At 34.4% G+C, this 20,507-nt stretch overlaps 2 protein-coding genes across 3 annotated transcripts; one reads left to right on the top strand and one right to left on the bottom strand.

Annotated features, from left to right (window-relative positions):
• The first annotated feature begins 5,471 nt into the window (after positions 1-5,471).
• On the top strand, positions 5,472-11,547 carry LOC133674745 (nuclear poly(A) polymerase 4-like). Of its 2 annotated transcripts, none has more exons than XM_062095961.1 (13): positions 5,472-5,830; positions 5,906-5,983; positions 6,066-6,173; positions 6,823-6,885; positions 6,958-7,119; positions 7,780-7,893; positions 7,976-8,038; positions 8,123-8,452; positions 8,542-8,706; positions 8,883-10,061; positions 10,161-10,256; positions 10,879-10,955; positions 11,046-11,547. In XM_062095961.1, the coding sequence occupies exons 1-13, from the start codon at positions 5,714-5,716 to the stop codon at positions 11,068-11,070; spliced, it is 2,577 nt and encodes an 858-aa protein (XP_061951945.1). In that variant the 5' UTR covers positions 5,472-5,713; the 3' UTR covers positions 11,071-11,547. The 2 variants fall into 2 exon arrangements, with proteins under 2 accessions (XP_061951945.1, XP_061951946.1); XM_062095962.1 differs by having other exon boundaries at positions 5,473-5,830; positions 10,879-10,925.
• A 268-nt stretch (positions 11,548-11,815) lies between these two features.
• On the bottom strand, positions 11,816-15,725 carry LOC133674744 (receptor-like protein kinase HSL1). Its single transcript, XM_062095959.1, has 2 exons — positions 12,483-15,725; positions 11,816-12,358 (listed from the first exon to the last, which is right to left on the bottom strand). Exons 1-2 carry the CDS (start codon positions 15,091-15,093, stop codon positions 11,910-11,912), a joined length of 3,060 nt encoding a protein of 1,019 aa, XP_061951943.1. The 5' UTR covers positions 15,094-15,725; the 3' UTR covers positions 11,816-11,909.
• Between the last annotated feature and the right edge of the window lie 4,782 nt (positions 15,726-20,507).

Raw genomic sequence — 20,507 nt, 5'->3', positions numbered from 1 at the left:
ATTTATTTACGATCCATAATCATATATTAATGATTAAGTTATGAATATCCTTTGTATGAGTTTCATTTATTAGTAAATTATATTACAAAAAAGTAGCCAATATATTTAAATTACATCATCATCACCTAAACAAAAGAAATACAATGTAAGAATTATCGTTCTATTCGAGTCTGCAATAAACCTAAAAACAATTTATTTTTATAACATTAGAATATTATTGCAACGAATACTTATTAAACACACACACACAAACACATATATATAAAGCATAGGTAACTTAAAATTCACTAATTTGTTTTATATAAACATCAATCTAGGCTAGATTTCAATTTAATACATTTCCACCATCTTTTGATGAACTTTTATCTCATTATTGTACTCATTTAACTATCTTAGTTATATCATGGAAATTCTTATTCACATTACATTTGATTCATACTATGAATCATTTTTTTAAAACTCCTTTAACTCGTTAATTTTATATTCATATTCCATAATCATATCTAGTTCACATCATTGTTTCAATTTGTATTACATTTAAATTTAACTTGTATCTCGTAACTATATCCGGTTTGCATCATTGTTCCAATTTGTATCATATTTAATTTCAAAACATATTTATTCCATATCAAATTTTTTGAATATTAACTTTATTCTAATTGAATACATGTGTTCTCTTAACACGTAAATTGTCATTTCAACTTCTTGCGTGATTAACTACTTAGCTTGATCTCTTAAAATTTATATTTATCATTATCATGTTTCATCGTCTCATTTCACTTTTTATATAACTCTTTTGTTATCCTTCATACTATTTTGACTCTTTTTCAAAAAATTTAAAGCTAGCATTTTAGTCTAGCTTATAATTTCTAATGAAAACCTTCCCAATTAATGGAATTTTGACTAAGCTTCTTTTATACAAACCATATCCAAATTTTGTCCTGTAATTTCTGGCATAAAACTTGTCACAAATCCTGATATCATCATCACACAAACAACTCCATATAATAACCTCAACTTTAAAACACGTTTCAAACAACTTGTTAGACATGGATCATTGAAATCCCTGAAATATTATTGTTTTTATATTGACAATTTGGTTTCTACTAACATTTCATTACTAATTCGATGAGTCGGTAGCATACGTTAAAAGTTCCCCTCAATGCCACTAGTCAAATCATATATATCCTAGTTATTAATGCAACTAACACCACTAGCTCTATTCATATTTTTATAGACAAATATATTTAAAGAAAATACAATTTAAAAAGGATTCAAGAAAACACTATAGATGGAGCAAAGTGCATGACACCTACTTGTATCTTTGTCTAGTTGAGCTTTTTCTACATTAGATGATCTTGCTCCAAGTATCTATCCAAGCTAAAAAATTTTTGACAATATATTCTCCTCTTTCTTTTCTTTCTTTGGGTTATTTTCTCTTCTTCTTCTTCTTCTTCTTCTTCTTCTCTTTCCTAAATCATAACCATTCATTTCCCTCTTAATATCTCTTGGTGTACCTTTATTCCCCTCTCTCACACAATCTCATTTAAAACTCTTCATTGTAAGGACATTCAAGTGGATTTGGTGAAGAAAAAATAAAGAAAGGGTTTGTCTAGGGGGTTATTTTGGTTGGCACATACTAGGAGAAGAAGTGTGTGTTTTGTCCTAAAGTATTTATACCCCTTATATAATGCCTAAGGCCTTGTATGGTCACGCCACGATTAATTCCTTAGTGTTTTTTGTGTTGTGTTTATAGTCAAACTATTAACTTCTGGGAAAAAAAAATTCAACCCATTTCCTATTAGTATTTTGTTTAAACCTATTAGTATTTAGTTTAAAGTTTCTTATAATTTAATTTTACGTGTCGAGTTTTCTATTAAATCTTCCGCATATCTTACTTATAATTTACTTGTCATTGACATTGTGTTCATGAGACCCTCGTGATATCCAATTGTCTTGAAATTTAAACTCAAGGTAAAACAATATGTCATGAGACTACTCATAAATTTTTAACCTCATTTAATGGTTGGATTAAGAGATATGATTGATACCGTAAAACTGAATAATAGATAATTTTACACCAAAAATCCAAATTTTGTGTGCCATTTCATTTACTTACATCATCATGATTTTTAAATTAATTCATTGATGACTCTCATCCATAACCATCATAAAAATTTGTTTAGAGTTTTCACCACTTCCGATCAAAATAACGCGATTTCATGTAGGGCTTGTATCGACAATCAATGTTTTTCGCGCATGAAATCACATATTATTTTTCTTAGAATCCCACTTTATTATTATTATTGTAACACTGTTTTTAAACTAATTCATTTCATTTACTTACATCATCATCATGATTTTTAAACTAATTCATTGATGACTCTCATCCATAACCATCATAAAAGTTTGTTTAGAGTTTTCACCACTTCCGATCAAAATAACGCGATTTCACGTAGGGCTTGTATCGACAATCAATGTTTTTCGCGCATGAAATCACATATTATTTTTCTTAGAATCCCACTCTATTATTATTATTATTGTAACACTGTTTTTAAACTAATTCATTTTATTTACTTACATCATCATGATTTTTAAACTAATTCATTGATGACTCTCATCCATAACCATCATAAAAGTTTGTTTAGAGTTTTCACCGCTTCCGATCAAAATAACGTGATTTCACGTAGGGCTTATATCGACAATCAATTTTTTTCGCGCATGAAATCACATATTATTTTTCTTAGAATCCCACTCTATTATTATTATTGTAACACAGTTTTTGTCCCCAATTTATAAAAAATTCCCCTTAGATAATTATTTCACCTGATTGGAAAATTTACGTGATTCATCATTAGTTTGACATTTCACACATTAATTTATTACTTTATTTCATTTAAAATAAGTTAAATTACTAAAAGTTATCATCCCCATCTATAACAATTTTCCTTCTTAATTGTCATTAGATCATGTGCATTGTTCACCTTCTTATATTTTACTATGGATTCATTATTTAAAATTTTGCTTTTTTTTTCTTCAATTTGGTCCTTAACCTTTTTTTTTTGCATGGTTGCATCATTTTCGGGCCAAATTAAAGGACAATTAAATCAAATTTATTGACCAAGGATAAAATTGAAAGACAAGGGACCAAAGTAGAAATGTTACAATAAATAAGTGATGATTTCACAGTTCACGCAAAAACATTAATTTAGTCCTCAAACTTTACAAATTATACATATTCGATCCCTCAATATTTTTTAATTCAATTTTGGTATAAAAATCAATTTTTGTTATTTTTTAGTCCTTGATGTGAGAGAGGAGAAAAAGAAATTACCAGATTCTGATGATAAAGATAAAAATATTGTTGGCATCGATTTAGGCCACCAAAATAGTTGATCTTTATGTCAAATGATTTCATTTGATGAGAGGAGTTCAACTTATATTTTTTGTTTTACCTTGAGAGTGACTAAAAAATAAGATCGGAGCTCGGAAAGATTCTGGATTTCGGGTTGCTTTTAGGTTTTGAGATGATTTTTTAAAGTTATATCATCTACCCCTATTACATTTTAAAAAATGGACCCACGTTCTCGTTGGCGGTTGGCCCTCCTAAATCGGCTAGGTGATGACCCCTTTTTTTTTTCATAATTTTGCAATTTTGTTTTTAAAAAATCATGCTTTATTACAAGTGTTGTTTATATAATTTTTTAATTTATACCAATTCTTTCTAATTTTTTATTTTTATATGTATTTTTTTAAATTATGGTTGTTTATTTTTAAGTATTTTGTGTGTATTTATTTTTTGAATAGATTTTTCTAATTTGTATATTTTTTATGTTTTATATAATTGAAATTTATTTTTAAGAATAAAAAAATTATTTTTTGATAATATTTCTAATAAATGCAACATTGCAAGATTTCTTTCCCTTCGAATTTATGTAATCAATTTTTATGTGTGTCTGTTTCTGCTCTTATTTGATTAAATAAAAAATTAATTTTAATAAACAAAGTCATTAAACACGATTGAGTAATTGAACTGTGTTGCAATATCAAATATTTTGATGTGCATTTGCCTCTTAACTTTTTCAGATATGTATTTAATTATCATTAATGATTTGTTTTTATTTGTCAACATAGACGGTTTTTAATTTATGTGCATAAATTTTTTTAATTTACACTTTATATTTTTATTTAAAAAATATATTGAAAAAGCCTATATGTTTGATTTTTTTTGTTGAAAAAATATCCAGCTCGCGGTAGAATACAGGTCAAACAACTAGTATATCACTAAAGTTTGTGTTATATATTTTTTTAAAGTTTATGTATGATTTGATATAAAACATCGATAATTTTTTTAATTGAGAAATTTTTTTTTAAAATGTTTTATTAGACTGTATCATGAAAAATATATTGATATATGATAAACAATTTCAAATATATATTTTTTAAAGCGAAAATTTTCCCTTTTTGGGACTTGCTTCTTTAAAGTGTTTTTTAAACCGGTTTCTATTAGCGTTTTTTACTATAAATTTACAACCAAGTACAATTGCAATGCTAGATTTTGCCCTCTAAAAATTTGATGAATCATGAATCCACACGTGGGAACTCCTTCTATACTTGAATACTAATTATTCATTGATCGGCTTATGTGTTTGTTTCCGTGGCTGGTGCTTTTTTTTTTTAATTTAATTTATTGTTTTAGTATTCTAATATCAAAAATTATTTTTTAAAAATAAAAATATATTATCTTAATTAATTTTTAAATTACAAGTATTTTAAAAAGTAACTTAATGTAACAACAATTTTAAACAATAATCCAATTCAATTACATTCTTATAATAAATTCAAGATTATATCTAATCAAATATGAAATAATTACTCACTTAAAAAAAACTCCTTTTTATTATCATTATTTTTAAATTTAGATTAATTAATTTAATTCTTAGAGGGTATTTGGAATTGCATTTGAAATAAAGTTTCTAAAATATAATTATTTTTTTTAAAATTAATTTTTATATTTTTGAATCATGATATTAAAAATAATTTTTAAAAATAAAAAATATTATTTTAATATATTTATAAAAAATAAATATTTTAAAAAATATCACATTTCCAATTACCTTCTAAGAATTCATTTGAAAATGTGATAAATGTTACTTTTTAAATTTTTTTTTTGAAAATATATTAAAATAATATATTTTTTTAATTTTTTTTATAATTATTTTTAATATCAGTATTATTAAAATAATTTAAAAATATAAAGAATAATTTTAAATAAAAAATCAAATATTTAAAAAACTCAAATTAAACAAATTCTACTATGATATGAAAAAAAAAAGAGAGAAAAGAGGACGAATATTAAAGCGCGTGCTTATCTGTATTTTTGTCTGTTACTAATAAATAATTATATATGTAAAAAAATCTAAAGTAAACATCCCCATTCCCTAACAAATATCATAAGATTCTTACCCCCCAAACACCCCCTAGCCCACCGATCCCTTCCCCTTTCTCCCCCCCCCCCTCTCTCTCCAGATCTTTCCTTTCTCTCTCAATTTTTTTAGCCGACTTTTCTTCAAATCTTAAATAATCCTCAGTTTTTTATCAACTTCAAATTAGGGTTTTTTAATAAAAAATAAAAAAAATTCTTATTGACTTGTTAATCTTCTCCTTATTTCAATCTTGTTATTTTATTTTATTTTTTCTGGAGAAAATCGGAATGGTGGGTTCTCAGAGTTCAAACGGTACGGCGGCGAAGAGGTACGGAATCACGAAACCCATATCCGTCGCGGGTCCCACTGAACCTGATCTCCATCGAAATGCCGAATTAGAGAAGGTAATTGGCAATTGCTTATAATTTGTTTTTCAATTAAGGTTACTTATTATTGATTTGCTATGATTTTATCGATAGTTTTTGGTTGACTCGGGCTTAAACGAGAGCAAAGATGAAACTATTAAGAGAGAAGAGGTTCTAGGCGGTATCGATCAGGTAATGATCACAGAAATTATGGGTATTGATTTGTTTTTTTTAATTAGTTAGATGATTTGTTGTTGTTGTTGTTGTTATATAGATTGTGAAAGATTGGGTTAAGCAATTGACGCGTCAAAGGGGATATACTGATCAGATGGTAGAGGAAGCCAATGCTGTTATTTTTACTTTTGGGTCTTATCGTCTTGGGGTGAGTTATTGTGATTTTGTTATATTATTTTTTGTGCATTTGAGATCAATTTCTTTGTTTCTTTATGGTTTTCTGTAGTTATATATGCGGAGTTATATGAGTAGTTGAACGTGCTTTTGGGTTTCTAATGTGTAGTTTTTAGCTGAATAGGAAATTGCGATTAGATTAGCAAATCAGAGAATGGAAGTCGTTATAAAGTTAGGAAATTGTCACTATGGATGACCTCTTATCCCAAGCACGAACCTTTTATAGTCTTGCTTGAGACGCCTGGCTGCAAATGTATCCTTACCATGAATCTTTTATAGTCTTGCTCAAACCATCTAGCAGCAAGTGTGTACTTAGCAAATACCTAGACAGGTGGTTCTCTGCTGAACTGCTTTGTTCTGTCTCACTCAAATCCTATGGGGTTGAGTTGCAATCAGCACTCATTTTGTGTGGGGGTAGTCAATCCCTAGCCCATACTTTGGTTAAAGGATGCAGGCTTGTCTACCAGATGAAACAAGTGGGTTTTTTTTTGAAAGCATTCAAAAGGACACTAGAGTACTTAGGCTGTTGTTTCTAAATAAGTTGCAATCCTATATTTTTGTTACTTCAGTGATCTAATCGCATTATTTGTTTGCATCTTTGGCAATGATTACTATTTTAACAGGTGCATGGTCCCGGGGCTGACATAGATACCCTGTGCGTTGGGCCTTCTTACGTGAATCGAGAGGTGATGCGTGAATGTGGTGTATTTTCTTTTAGTTCTAGGGTATCTTGACTGACACTCTAAGTTGTTTTTCAGGAAGATTTCTTTATTACCTTGCATGATAAACTGGCTGAAATGGAAGAAGTTACTGAACTTCAGCCAGTTCCAGATGCTCATGTCCCGGTTATGAAGTTTAAATTCCAGGGAATATCAATTGATCTTCTTTATGCGAGTATATCCCTTTTGGTTGTTCCAGAAGTAAGCTCCCTAGTCTTTGAAATATCCATGTCATGCATATTGGTATGAATGCATGGGATCCTCAAACTATTTAAGTTCACTTTAACATTTATATGCTGGTATGGTTTAGTCCCTCCTCCCACTCCCCCTCCTTTTTTTTCTTATTATTGAAAATTAACCTTAGTGGCAATACATGGAGTCTAGCATTGCTTCTTTTATGATTTGAGATTCACTTTAATATTGAGAGAACCCTTTTTTGTTTTTTTGTTAAACTTTTGAGGTTGAGACGCACTTCTCCCATCCCTTTCTACTATAACCATAACCAATAGCAAATACTTTTAAGTGCATGTAGGATGACAGTCTTGTAGGTATTTGTATAATATCTTTGAAGAGGATTATTATATATATACTTTACTCCTGTTTTGCATGGATTTTGTTGATGGGGTTGCCTTTTAACAGCCAGTAGCACAGCTTATGCGGCATATTGTTTGTTCATCTAATGCTTCTTAGCTGACTTGGGCTTGTCAGTTTCAAGTTCAACTATGTTTTTCTCCTGTCATGAGCTTTGGTAGCTAAGTCTGGACTCTGGAGTTTCTCCTTTTTATGATTTGATGCATTTTAAAATTGCAAGTACTGATTTTGTTGCTTGTTCAATTTGATCTGGAACTAACTTATTAACAGGACCTGGACATCTCCAATGGGTCTGTGCTCTATGAAGTTGATGAGCAAACTGTTCGAAGTCTAAATGGGTGCAGGGTTGCCGATCAAATTCTTAAACTTGTTCCAAATGTTGAGGTGACTTATCATATTCTTTTAAATTACTTTATTCAAGTGCTTCAGTGATTTGACAGTCATTTGACCATTAAAAATATTGTAGCACTTTCGGACAACACTCAGATGTCTGAAGTTCTGGGCTAAAAGGCGCGGCGTTTATTCAAATGTAAGATTGGGCATCTTGATGAGTTATTTCACTGCAATTGCCATTTCACACCAAATCATGGTTTTCATCTCCTTAAATGTGTAGGTCACTGGTTTCCTTGGTGGAGTAAACTGGGCTCTTCTAGTTGCTCGAGTGTGCCAGCTTTATCCTAATGCAATTCCTAGTATGCTAGTCTCTCGGTTCTTCAGAGTCTATACACAATGGCGTTGGCCGAATCCTGTGATGCTATGCTCAATAGAAGAAGATGATCTTGGGTTTCCTGTATGGGATCCTCGCAAAAACCCTCGGGACCGGTTTCATCATATGCCAATAATAACTCCTGCATATCCTTGCATGAATTCTAGCTATAATGTGTCTACAAGTACTCTTCGTGTTATGACAGAGCAATTCCAAAGTGGTAACAGGATATGCGAGGTGAGAGCATAAGTAATAACCTTTTCTCCTTTACTTTCCTGCATCATGCTACTGATGCCTTTTGCTTTGTCACTCTGTTCTCTTTGCAGGAGATTGAACTGAACAAGGCACAGTGGAGTGCTCTTTTTGAGCCTTATCTTTTCTTTGAGGCATACAAAAATTACCTACAAGTTGACATAGTTGCAGCTGTTGCTGCTGATTTGCTAGCGTGGAAAGGCTGGGTAGAGTCTCGGCTTAGACAACTTACCTTGAAGGTACACATCTTACCTTTATACTCGTTGCAAACTCACTTCTCTCAGTTTTTGGCCATGTTTTCTAACATAGTGGCGAATGCTTTTTATTTTTATTTTTATTTGAAGACAAAAAGATCCAACAAAGTATGACAGCTATGCTTACTTGACTAATTTTCCTTTCCATGTTTCATTCACAGATAGAGCGGGACACCAATGGGATGCTGCAGTGCCATCCTTATCCAAATGAGTATATAGATGCATCCAAGCAATGCCCACATTGTGCTTTCTTCATGGGCTTGCAGAGGAAAGAGGGAGTGACTGGTCAGGAGGGCCAGCAATTTGATATCCGGGGAACTGTTGATGAGTTTAGGCAAGAGATAAACATGTACATGTTTTGGAAACCAGGGATGGAAATATACGTCTCTCATGTTCGTAGAAGGCAGCTTCCAGGCTTTGTTTTCCCTGATGGGTACAAGCGATCTCGATCATCACGGCATATTAACCAGCACACTAGCAAAACTGGTGAAGATGTTGCAAGATCTCAGTCTGGGTCTGCTGAGAGACCTGTTAAGCGGAAAAATGATTGTGAAATGGAGGATTTGAAGCCAGAGAAACAGGCTTGTTATAGCCCAGTAAGACCTCAGTCTGTTTCTCCTTCCAGTAGTGTTAGTAGGTCTGGTGTGGCACCTGTTAAGCGGAAAAATGATTGTGAAATGGAGGATTTGAAGCCAGAGAAACAGGCTTGTTCTAGCCCACTAAGACCTCAGTCTGTTTCTCCTTCCAGTAGTGTTAGCAGGTGTGGTGTGACATCTCTGGCTAATTCCTGTGAAGGTGTTAAATTAGGGTGTTCAACAATTAGGGACATTGGTAGCAACTGCAAGGATGTTGCTAGCAACTCTGAGGTTAGGTCATCTAGTGGGCAATTGGAGAGGGAAAAAGATGGTTTGGGCGATGCCATGCAGCTTGGTGAAACTGTCTATCAGGATTCGCCATTAAATAGACAGATCTCTATGGATGTACATGATTCACCAATAGTTAGGAATGAGCTAGAACCAGCTAATCATATGAATGGAATGGAGCCAATGGAATCGATGGTTAATACAATTACAAAACAGGAGATGCTCAGTCCACAGGAAATACCAAATTTTGAAACTGGGGAAAAACATGAGACTGGTGTAAATGACAAAATTGCAGGTTTGGGGTCAAACTTAATGGAGAATGGATCTTCCAGAAAACTGTTAAATTGGGTAACGGGCACTAGTCAAGCCATGGAGGTTGACCAAGAGCTTGTCAAACCATTTTGTCAGACAGCGGTTGTAGAATATGCTGACAGCGTTATAAGGTCACATTCTGGCACTCAGAACCTCAACTGCGAGGTGAGTTATTCTGTTTGAAGTTTTTGGGTTAAAGATTGTAGCGGATGGTTGTGGCAATACTGGAAGTTCTGGAGATAGTGAGACTGGGGATCTTTGCAGGGTAATGTAAGTGCTGTGGATGCGGATGTGGTTCTGGAAAGTGGATGTTTAAACATGAGCCGAGTGTTGCAAAAAGGCTTGCCAGAGGAATTAGAGGTTTAAAATCTAAATTGCTGTTTTACTTTACTATTGTTTGTTGAGGAATTTTCTGCATTTACTCACTGCGTAGCCTGTTCATTTCTTTCTTTCTTTCTTTCTTTCCCCATTCTCTCCCCATGGAAATGGGTCATTGTGACAATGACACTGCTTGTCTGAAATTTCATTTGAGGAGAATCTTGCTTTTGAACTCCAGAAATCTGTTAGAGACCTCCAGCCTTGTAGCTCTTGCAAGTAGAAAATCAGGACCTCATGATGAATGGTTTCATGCAACTAGATCTTTATTGGGGCAGATCTAAATTAGCAGATGAATTTGAAACATCTGAGTTACTGTATATGCTAGGTTTCTTTTTCTGTGCAGCTACTGTAAGGTTCTATAATTAATACTTTTTCGATAGTCTTATCATGCTAATTGTTTTGCACAGAATATCTCCTAACTGGTGCATATGTGGTGGCAGGTCCTGCACCACTATAAGTGCTATGTTTCCAGTAACTGTGCTTAAGAACCTTGACCATGTTTTGTGTCCAAGGCTCAGATACACTAACCCTTCCTTTATTTTGTACCTTCAATATTTTGTCAGGAAGCTAACTGAACTTTTTGCCTTTATGTTGTATTATGTAGCCGAAGACTGCAATTGGGAAAGTTGTAAATTCTCAAGACGGTGCTAGGTCAGAATCCTTGCAGAAGCCAATGATAAGGCATGCAGTTTAAAACCCTGAATTTCATTATGTTAATCATGGTATCTTTATGCTGTCCTGTTTGGTTGTTGCATGGCTCTTTTTTGGCAGGTTGAGTTTGAAGTCAACTGCATAAAAATTAGGAAGGTGGAACAATTAAATGAGATTACTGTTCAGAAAGGAGAGGACCAGCGATTTGGTAAGTGAAACATTAATTGCTACCATTCGTCACGGGTTCTTGGTTTGTGTTTGGCACTATCATGTGGACTGGGACAGGTCAGCCATGAATTAAATTGTGAATATCTCAGTGGTTTGACCAAGTCTTGGGTGTGTTATATTGCTGTGGTTGGAAGAAGCAGTGAACTTGCTGGAGCAAGAAGCTGTTGAGCATTCCGGTGCTTTGAAGACTTTTTAAGCTGTTATAGAGTTGTATTTGTTGTTTCCTTGTGGGCGTGGGAAGGCCAGTTTCTTGTTTTTCATGTTTATTTGGAATCAATTATACTGCAAACAGGATCAACTGTGTGATTTGTAAAGGGTTTTGTCTCTGTATACTTGAATTGTTGAGATGCAAGTTCTCTCTCTTCAACCTTTGGAAGTGGACAAAATTTTGGCATGTGTTCCTTGCGAATTTGGTAGATATTCCTGCTGTAACATGCACCACGTGTGGCCCCACAATACTGTCTTTAAAAAGTGTTATGGGCATGAGCTTGCTGTCTGAAATAGGACAGGAGTGTTGTGGAAGGGTTTCTCTTAATATCCACATGCCCAAGCAACAATCTAAGATCTGGTTCCGCAGTCGTTAGAATTAACCAAGGGTCTGAATTAAGAGGTGTTGAATTGCCGTTTCGTCACGGCCATCAGAAATAAGGGGCTGCTCTCGATTGTGGGAAGAGACCTCGAATCATCTTATTCCTTTGTACATTGTATTTCAAAAAAGAAAAAGAAAATAAAAAAAGGGGGCCGAGCCATGATACGTCATACGCTGTAAACTAAGTCGTCGTCGTCGTCGTCAGACAGTCTGTTACTGCGTCTGTTACTTGAAAGACAAGTAACACTTCCCAGAAGAGGAACAATATCAAACTCGGAAACTGTCCTTTTCTCAGCGTTATTGTCTGGAGAACATCGGCGCAGGATCTCCAAAACATCTTTCATAGAAGGTCTGTTGGATGGTAAAGAGTGAGTGCAAACGAGTCCTAGGTTGAATACAGCGGTCATCTCTTGCAAGAAACACGGTTCCTTAATCTCCTGGTCAAGGCAATTAGAAACAGGCTTCCCCTGTCCAAACTGCCGCCACGCCCATTCTGCAAGGCTTGTATCCTCATCATCTCCACTATTAGGTTCTCTACCGGTCGCCAATTCCAGGAGTACAACTCCGAAGCTATACACATCGATTTTTTCGTTCACTTTTGTTGTATAGGCATACTCTGCGATAGAAATGATAAAAATGAGAAACAAGTAGCTTTAAATGGTGTGATCTCAAAATTCTTCTGGAATAAAATGAACAGTCAATACTTGACAACGCACTATGAGGTTGTCGAATGCTCTTACCAGGAGCAATATAACCGAAGGAACCTGCTACAGCAGACATGGTATGAGCCTCTCCTTGCTTAGCCAACATTTTGGCCAGTCCAAAATCTGCTATTCTTGCCTTGAATTCAGAATCCAACAAGATATTACTGGACTTCACGTCTCGATGAACGATAGGAGTGGAGCAGTCATGGTGCATGTAGCATAGGCCTCGTGCAGCTCCAATGGCAATCTGGAACCTCGTGGGCCAATCCAAGACAGAATGACGGACTGAACTTGCTCCCATTGATGAACTTCTCTTCTTTCCATGAAGCCATCTATCAAGGCTATGGTTCTCCATGTACTCATAAACAAGAAGCTTTGATTTCTCACTTGAAATACAGCACATTAATTTAACTATGTTTGCATGCCTAATTGTTCCCAGTATCTGAACCTCTGCCAAAAATTCCTTTTCAAGCTTCTGATCCATTTCTTCATTACTCCAAATCCTCTTGACAGCAACAAAGTCACCTGCACGGTTTATGGCAATCCGGTATACCTTCCCTGATCCTCCACTTCCAATCAGATTATTTTCTGTCAAACTTGCCAAAATGTTTGCTTCTGTGAAGTCCAATCTCTGGAATGAAGTCAGCTTCCACGATGCCAGATCACGTTTTTGCTTTCCTCTCGGGCAGTCCCTAACCATAAACAAGGTGACTATAATAGTGACTAGAAAAATGGTCACAGTAAGAAACAGAATCAAGGAAAGAATTTTGGAGGAGAATTTTTCTGAGTCACGAAGTTTGGTATGGCAATCTGGAAGATTTAGAATTGGATTAACAGCACAGAGTTTATAATTTTCCAGGAAGCTGTTATCATAGGCAAGGTTATCAAACTGATCTGGGATTTTCCCAGATAGATTATTGGAGGACAAATTGAGGACAACAAGTTTCAGCTGACCGAATTCAGGAGGGATTTCACCAGAGAAATGGTTTTGAGACAAATCTAAATAACGCAGGTCAGGTAAAGACCCAATCTCCCTTGGGATCTGGCCAGAAAGTTCATTTCTTGAGAGATTCAAACTAGTCAAAGATTTCCAAGATGGTATCGTGGAAGGGAGTTGACCTGAAAATTGATTCCCGTCAAGCAGAAGATTTGAAAGGTGGGGCAGACTCGTTATTTCCACTGGAATTTCACCAGAAAACAGATTGTTGCTCGCCTCAAAAACAACCAAGTTCACCCAGCTAGAGACTCCAGGAGGAATTGGACCGGAAAATCTGTTGTTATTGAGTTCCAACCTTGACAGATTCCATGCCAGCTTGCTTGGAAGCCCCCCCGAAAAGGAATTCTCACTTAACATCAAGTAAGTCATATTGAAGGCTGTCCAAATACCTGCTGGTATCTCGCCTGAAAAGTTGTTACTGTAAAGTTGAACCGTGCGCAAACTGTTGCAATTTCCAAGAGATTGAGGTACCTGCCCAGAGAGATTATTTTCAGAGGCAACTGCACCCTGCAAGACACCTCCAGCACACAAATTTTCAGGCAGTCGGCCACTAAATTGATTGGTTGAAACATCAAATTCTTCAAGTGTTGAATAAAGGCCCATTTTTGGTGGCAAGACTCCACTCAAATTGTTGGTGAAAACCTTAAATGCTCTCAACTCTGGAAGAAGGCCTATACTTGCTGGCACCTCACCAGACAAGTGATTTTCAAAGAGACTCAGAAGTTGCAATTTTTTCAACTTGCCAAAATCTTCTGTAATCGAACCATTCAAATGGTTCATTGCAAGATCAATCTCCGCCAAATTTAACGTTTCAACTATCTGAGGTATCTCACCAGACAACTTATTTTTAAAGAGATACAACTTAGTCAAATTCTTCAACAAAAACAACCCACCAGGAATTTTACCTTCCAAATCGTTTCCAGCTAAATCCAAGTGCACAAGACTCGTAAGATTGGTCAAACTCTCAGGGATTTCACCAATCAAATTAGCGAGTTTCATCCACAAGAACCTCAACTTCTTTAACTGACCAAACTCCACTGGAATTGAAGAGGGCACAAAATTAATATACGCCAACGCCATTTCTTCAAGATTGGACAACTTACCAATCTCCTTAGGAAACGTACCGTTGAACTGATTCTGGTGCAGAAACAGCGTTCGCAACTCTGTCAAGTTGCCTATCTGTGGTGGAATATTGCCAGTGAAGTTGTTACCCTGAAGGTATAGATACCTGAGACTTGATAATCTATCAATATCATCAGGTATCGGACCAACAAAATAATTCTGAGACAGATCCAATTCCTCAAGCTTTTTACAGTTGTACAAAAGTTTTGGAAATCCTCCTGGAATGTAGTTCCAATTCAGGTTGAGATATGTCAGGTTTTTCAGGTCACAAACTGATGCTGGGATTATCTGTGTAATGTTTTTATTACCAAGATCAAGTCCAGTCACCGCGCCTTCGACACAGTACACGTCTGGCCACTCACACGGTGAGGATGATGAGTTCCAGGACTGAATGGACGATGGATTGCCAAGTTGTTGTATCAGGTTTAGGAGGATAGTTTTTTCTGCATTGACATCTTGGGAAATTACTTTGAAGGGCAGGGAAACCAGGACCAGAATGGAGAGGAGTAGGAGGGGTAGTTCGGACATCTGGAATGGTTTCAGGTGGTTTTTCCGGCTGAGTTTATTTTGCCAGGAAGGGAAGGGGGAGGCTTAACGGCAGGGTTTGAAATTTGCTTGGCATTTGGCAAAGGAAGATGAGAAGAAAGGTTGGCTATATATACTCGTGGTCTGTTGTGGTGGGCGTACTGACACTGAGAGTGACTATAAATAATTACATCAGCACCATTGCTGAGAGTGCTGCGAGGAGTAAAGTTTTTGGTGGATCAATCTTCCAAATGATTTTGTTCCGGAGAACCTAGCTTGAGAAGTGATTTTAGGGCAGTTTTGAGTCCACATGGTATGAGCAAATGGTATGGAGAATCAATTGATAACATGACATAACCCACAACAAACCAAATTGTGGGCTGGAAAAATTCTGAAATTCTATCTAGAAGTCAACAAACTTTGGTGGTAAGGGAGACATTAACATGACATAGTTCTTTGTTGACTGAAGCACCGAGCTTCAACATGTTCAGATAATTCTGTAGTTATTGGGTTGCTTATGGATGGTATTGTAAAGGTAACGAGCTTCATGATTTCTTTAGCTCGATCACAATGGATAGTTGTAGAATGTTGACTATTCTCATCAAGTAAAATCCTTGATAAAAAATCATGATATTTTTTCTTAACACGAGACTTCCTGTGGGGGAGGAGGCTTTGCTGCCAGTGAAGAGCTCTTTAATGGCGGTGATTGCGCCACATTTTGAAAAATATTTTCTGGCCAAATATGTTTGCTTTGTGCTTGACGTCAAACCCTGCGACGCCGCGGTGTCATATATTTTTTTCTATAATAAATATATTTAGATGTTGTAATTATGTTTTTTTTTTAAATTTATTACTTGAGTTACAAACTCGACTTGGTTAAATAAGATAATTTTATTTTAATTAGATGATAAAAAAAATAAACAACAACAATAACAAAAAATAGATCAAATAAAAAAGATGATCAATATAACTTAAAAAAATTATTTTTCAAAAGAAAAAAACAATCTAACTCAATTCTCGGCCAATTAAATATGAATAGATAAAATCAGGTAAAAAACAACAAAAAAAAAACTCGAGTCAACCCAAATTAACATGACAAACATGTAACCCGGGTAATAAGAGTCGAGTTAACTTGCCTAACCCGCAACCCGTGTTATGAGATCGAGATGTCTCGATAGAAAAAAAAAAACAAAGAAAATAAAAAAATCCATTATTTTAAAAATTAATTTCAAATAATGAAAAAAAAAACAATATCAACCCATGTTAACTTTTCAAACTTGTGACTTGGATTATTAGATTGAAAGCTAGAAGTTTTTAAAAAATTGATTCATCTATAATATTTACATTATCTGACATAATCCAATTCGTCATCGGATAATGTGGATATTACAGATGATAATGGGTAAAAAAACTTAAGAAATGAATATCATGGGTCTGATGGCGGGTTGAGATTTTTGAAATTTACCCAACCCGTATACCTTATAACAACAAGGGTAAAAAAACTTAAGAAATGAATATCACCGGTTTGATGACGGGTTGAGATTTTTGAAATCTACCCAACCCGACTCAACCCGTATACCTTATAACAACAAGCTTAATTTGTTGTTAAGCCTAAATTTTTTGTTACAATTTATTGCAGGTTTTGAGCTAATTTATTGAGCCTAAATCTTAGTTCTAATCAAGTCCAACTCATTAAAATCAACAATTTAAGTCCAACTCAGGGATATCTATAATATCCACAAAAGGCCTATTTAATATATCCAACTTGCTTAGGTCTAGAAAAATTTGAATGGGTCAAGTTTACAATTTGTAACATATTAGAAGTTGGGTTGGATACAATTATAGGATCGAACTTGACCTAAATATATCAATGAACACCTCTACCGAAAGTGTTAGAAAATAATATAAATTATATCTTGGGACCTTACCTAACAGTTTAAACTATTGAGTTGAGATGGTTCTTTGACATGGTATCAGAGCTTTAATGACCAAGCGGTCACGAATTCGAATCTCACAATCCCCATTTATTTGATAAAAATTAAGCACAAGGTAGTGTGAGTATGTGTAAGTTTCAACCCTAAAAGACTTTTACTTGAGGGGGTGTGTTAGAGAATAATATAAATTATATCTTGGAACATCACCTAAAAGCTTAAACTGTTGGGTTGAGATGGTTCTTTGACATGGTATTATAGCCTTAATGACCAAGCAGTCACGAGTTCGAATCTCACAATCCCTATTTATTTGATAAAAATTAAGTATAAAGTAGTGTAGGTCTATGCAAGTTTCAAGCCTAAAAGGCTTTTACTTGAGGGAGTGTGTTATACGATAATATAAATTATATCTTGAAAGCTCACCTTGTCAAAGAACCATCTCAACCCAATAGCTTAAGCTGTTAGGTGAGGTCCTAAGATATGATTTATATTATTCTCTAACACACCCCCTTAAGTGAAAGCTCTTTGAACTTGAAATTTGCATAGGCCTACATTACCTTGTGCTTAATTTTTATCAAATAAATAGGGATGGTATTCAAACTCGTGACCATTTGGTCATCAAGGCTCTGTTACAATGTCAAAGAACCATCTCAACCCAATAGCTTAATTAGTAGAAGAGTAGATACTGCTATGATTTCAATGAATGATTTCCCACACTGTTTATTGATAGATATTCTGTGTTATATACAAAGTGGTAGAGAAGCTAATTTAGAAAACATGTAAACGTTAACGCTAAAACTATGCTGCTATTACAATGTACAACTATAGAATTCAAATTTAGAATCTGCTCCAAATATAGAATAAATGGCAGAATATTTGACATGATTTTAGGATAAACATGCTCTATTTTGATTTGAGTAAAATCACCGCATGTTTCCCTGATACACCCCCGCAAGATTGAGCTTCCATCTGCAAGACCAATCTTGTTATGTAGCAAATCCATGCGCTGTTTTGACAATGGCTTTATTAACATATTAGCTAGTTGGTCTTGAGTATGTACATGTCTTACTTGAAGGCTTCATTTTTTCACTAAATCACGCACAAAGTAAAGGTTAATTTGAATATGTTTCATACGCGAATGGTTGATTGGATTGAAATTGAGATGCGTGGCTCCAAGATTGTCACATAACAGCAGGGGAGATTCTTTGACTGGAAATGCGAGTTCTTTGAAAAGGGTGAACAACCATATTGGTTCGGAAGTCGCATTAGCTAGTGCCCAGTATTCAACCTCGGTTGTTGATTTTGTAACTGCTCTTTGTTTTTTAGATGTCCACAAAATGAGATTAGATCCCAAAAAATTAATGTATGCAAACATTGATGTGTGATCATCCACATTCCCAGCCTAGTCGGCATTCGAGTATGTCCTTAATACCAGAGTTCCAACTTTGTGGATTTGAATACCATAAAAAAATGTTTGTTTTAAGTATTGTATGAGCCTTTTGGTTGCTGTCCAGTGAGTTGTAGTCAGCTTGTGCATAAATTGGGAGAGTTTGTTGACAACAATGAGATATCTGGACGCGTCAAGGAAAGGTATTGAAGGCTGCCCATGATTTGATGAAACTCTATGCTGTCCACAACAGCTGTGCCATCAACCGATTGAAGAGACTGTGTTGTAGAGAAGGGTGTGGAGATATCTTTTGCTTCCTTTATACTTAATTTTTGTGCATCATCTCACCAAACAAAATAATGTCTTTGTTGAATTTCACCCTTTTTATTTTCTTGTGAAGGACGAGGTCACGGGGGCGATCCTACTAAAAGGAGCATGCAACAATGACATCTACACCTTTCCGGAATCAATGGTGGCGTCCTAAAAGGTTGCTAATGTACATGAACGGACTTCCATTGATGGATGACATAAGCGTCTTGGGCATCCTTCCTTTAAAATTGTCCATCATCTTATTAAAAGTTTTTCTCTTCCCATTTCATCGCATAAAAATTTGTCTTCTTTATGTCATTCATGTTCCATTAATAAAGCACATCAACAACCCTTTCGTGTCACTAGTCTCCAAATCTCTTGAACTTATTAACACGTATGTGCGGGGTTCTGCTAGTTATACTGGAATTGACAGATCATGATACTGTCTTATTTTTGTTTATCATTATACAAAATATATTTGGTTTTATCCAATGGCCACTAAATCCGATATTTCTAATATTTTTCCGCATTTTAAAAAGTTTGTTGAAACCCGCTTTCAAAAACCGATCAAAACACTATATTCCGACAATGAAGGTGAGTTTATCGCTTTAAAATCCTATCTCTTACATCATGGTATAACTCAATATATCACTGCTCCACACACCCCTCTCTATAACGCAATCCCTTCAATTGGTTGATAGCACAACTGCTGTGGACAACATAAAGTTTCGTCGAAGTATGGGGTATGTTAGAAAATAATATAAATCATATCTTGAAACCTCACCTAACAACTTAAACTATTGGATTGAGATGATTTTTTGATAGAAAGCACCCTATTTGAAAAAACCATAAAACCTAATTTCCAACCAATCAAATGTTGAAGGATGAAATTGGATAAAAAACTCAATTATATAAAAAGATTCAAAACAAAAAATAACAATTAAAAGAATGAGGATAAAAATTGAAATAAACAACAAATTAGAGGACAACTACAATTTTTATATTGAATGATGAAATTAAAAAGAAAATCAATTTAACAAAAAGGCAAAAAAATCAAAAGAATGAGAACTAAATTAGAAAAAAAATAACATATAAAAAATTGATGAGATTAAATGATGAAATTGAAAACAAATTAAAATTTTACAAAAAGATCAAGAACAAAAATTAGAAATCAAAAGAATAAGGACCGAAGTTGAAATCTTAATAAATATAAGAAAAATTCTGAAATTTTAAATGCCCAACACAAATATCAAGGAGAGAAGAGGGAAAAAAAAAAGAGCACCGTTGGTGATAAACTGCCTCACCACCTCCACAACAATTCCATCAACACAGCGGTAGGGAATTTTTGGTTTTCAAGAAACGCTGCAAGGCGAGTGCTAGTTACTTTTGGTTTTTTTAATTATATTTTATATTTATTAAAAAAGTCAAATTATACCCTAATCAACTTGATTATAACTAAAAAATCAGGTTGAAAAATATGAAAAAACCCTTGAATACTAGTTTTAAAAATCTTGTTTTTGAGAATATTTTAGTTATTTTATCGTGCTCGAGAAATAAAAATACCAAGTTGTCCTCAATTAATTTAATAATAACTAATGAATTTTATCAAAAGACTACACTGATCCTAATAGTTAATTTAATGATTTTTCATGTGAATGCCAAAACTGTCAATAAACTATTTTAGTGAACAATGATGTCTACCAAAGTAAATAATTTTTTTTTTCCTTCCGAATTAGATTTTGTTAATTAAAATAATAATTTAAGGGAAAAGATTGGTTGACAACATATCA

Source organism: Populus nigra, chromosome 15 (genome assembly GCF_951802175.1).
Source record: "Populus nigra chromosome 15, ddPopNigr1.1, whole genome shotgun sequence".
NCBI classification, from domain to species: Eukaryota; Viridiplantae; Streptophyta; class Magnoliopsida; order Malpighiales; family Salicaceae; genus Populus; species Populus nigra.
Note: the sequence above shows the minus strand (reverse complement) of the source record. Positions and strands in the feature narration are given on the sequence as shown.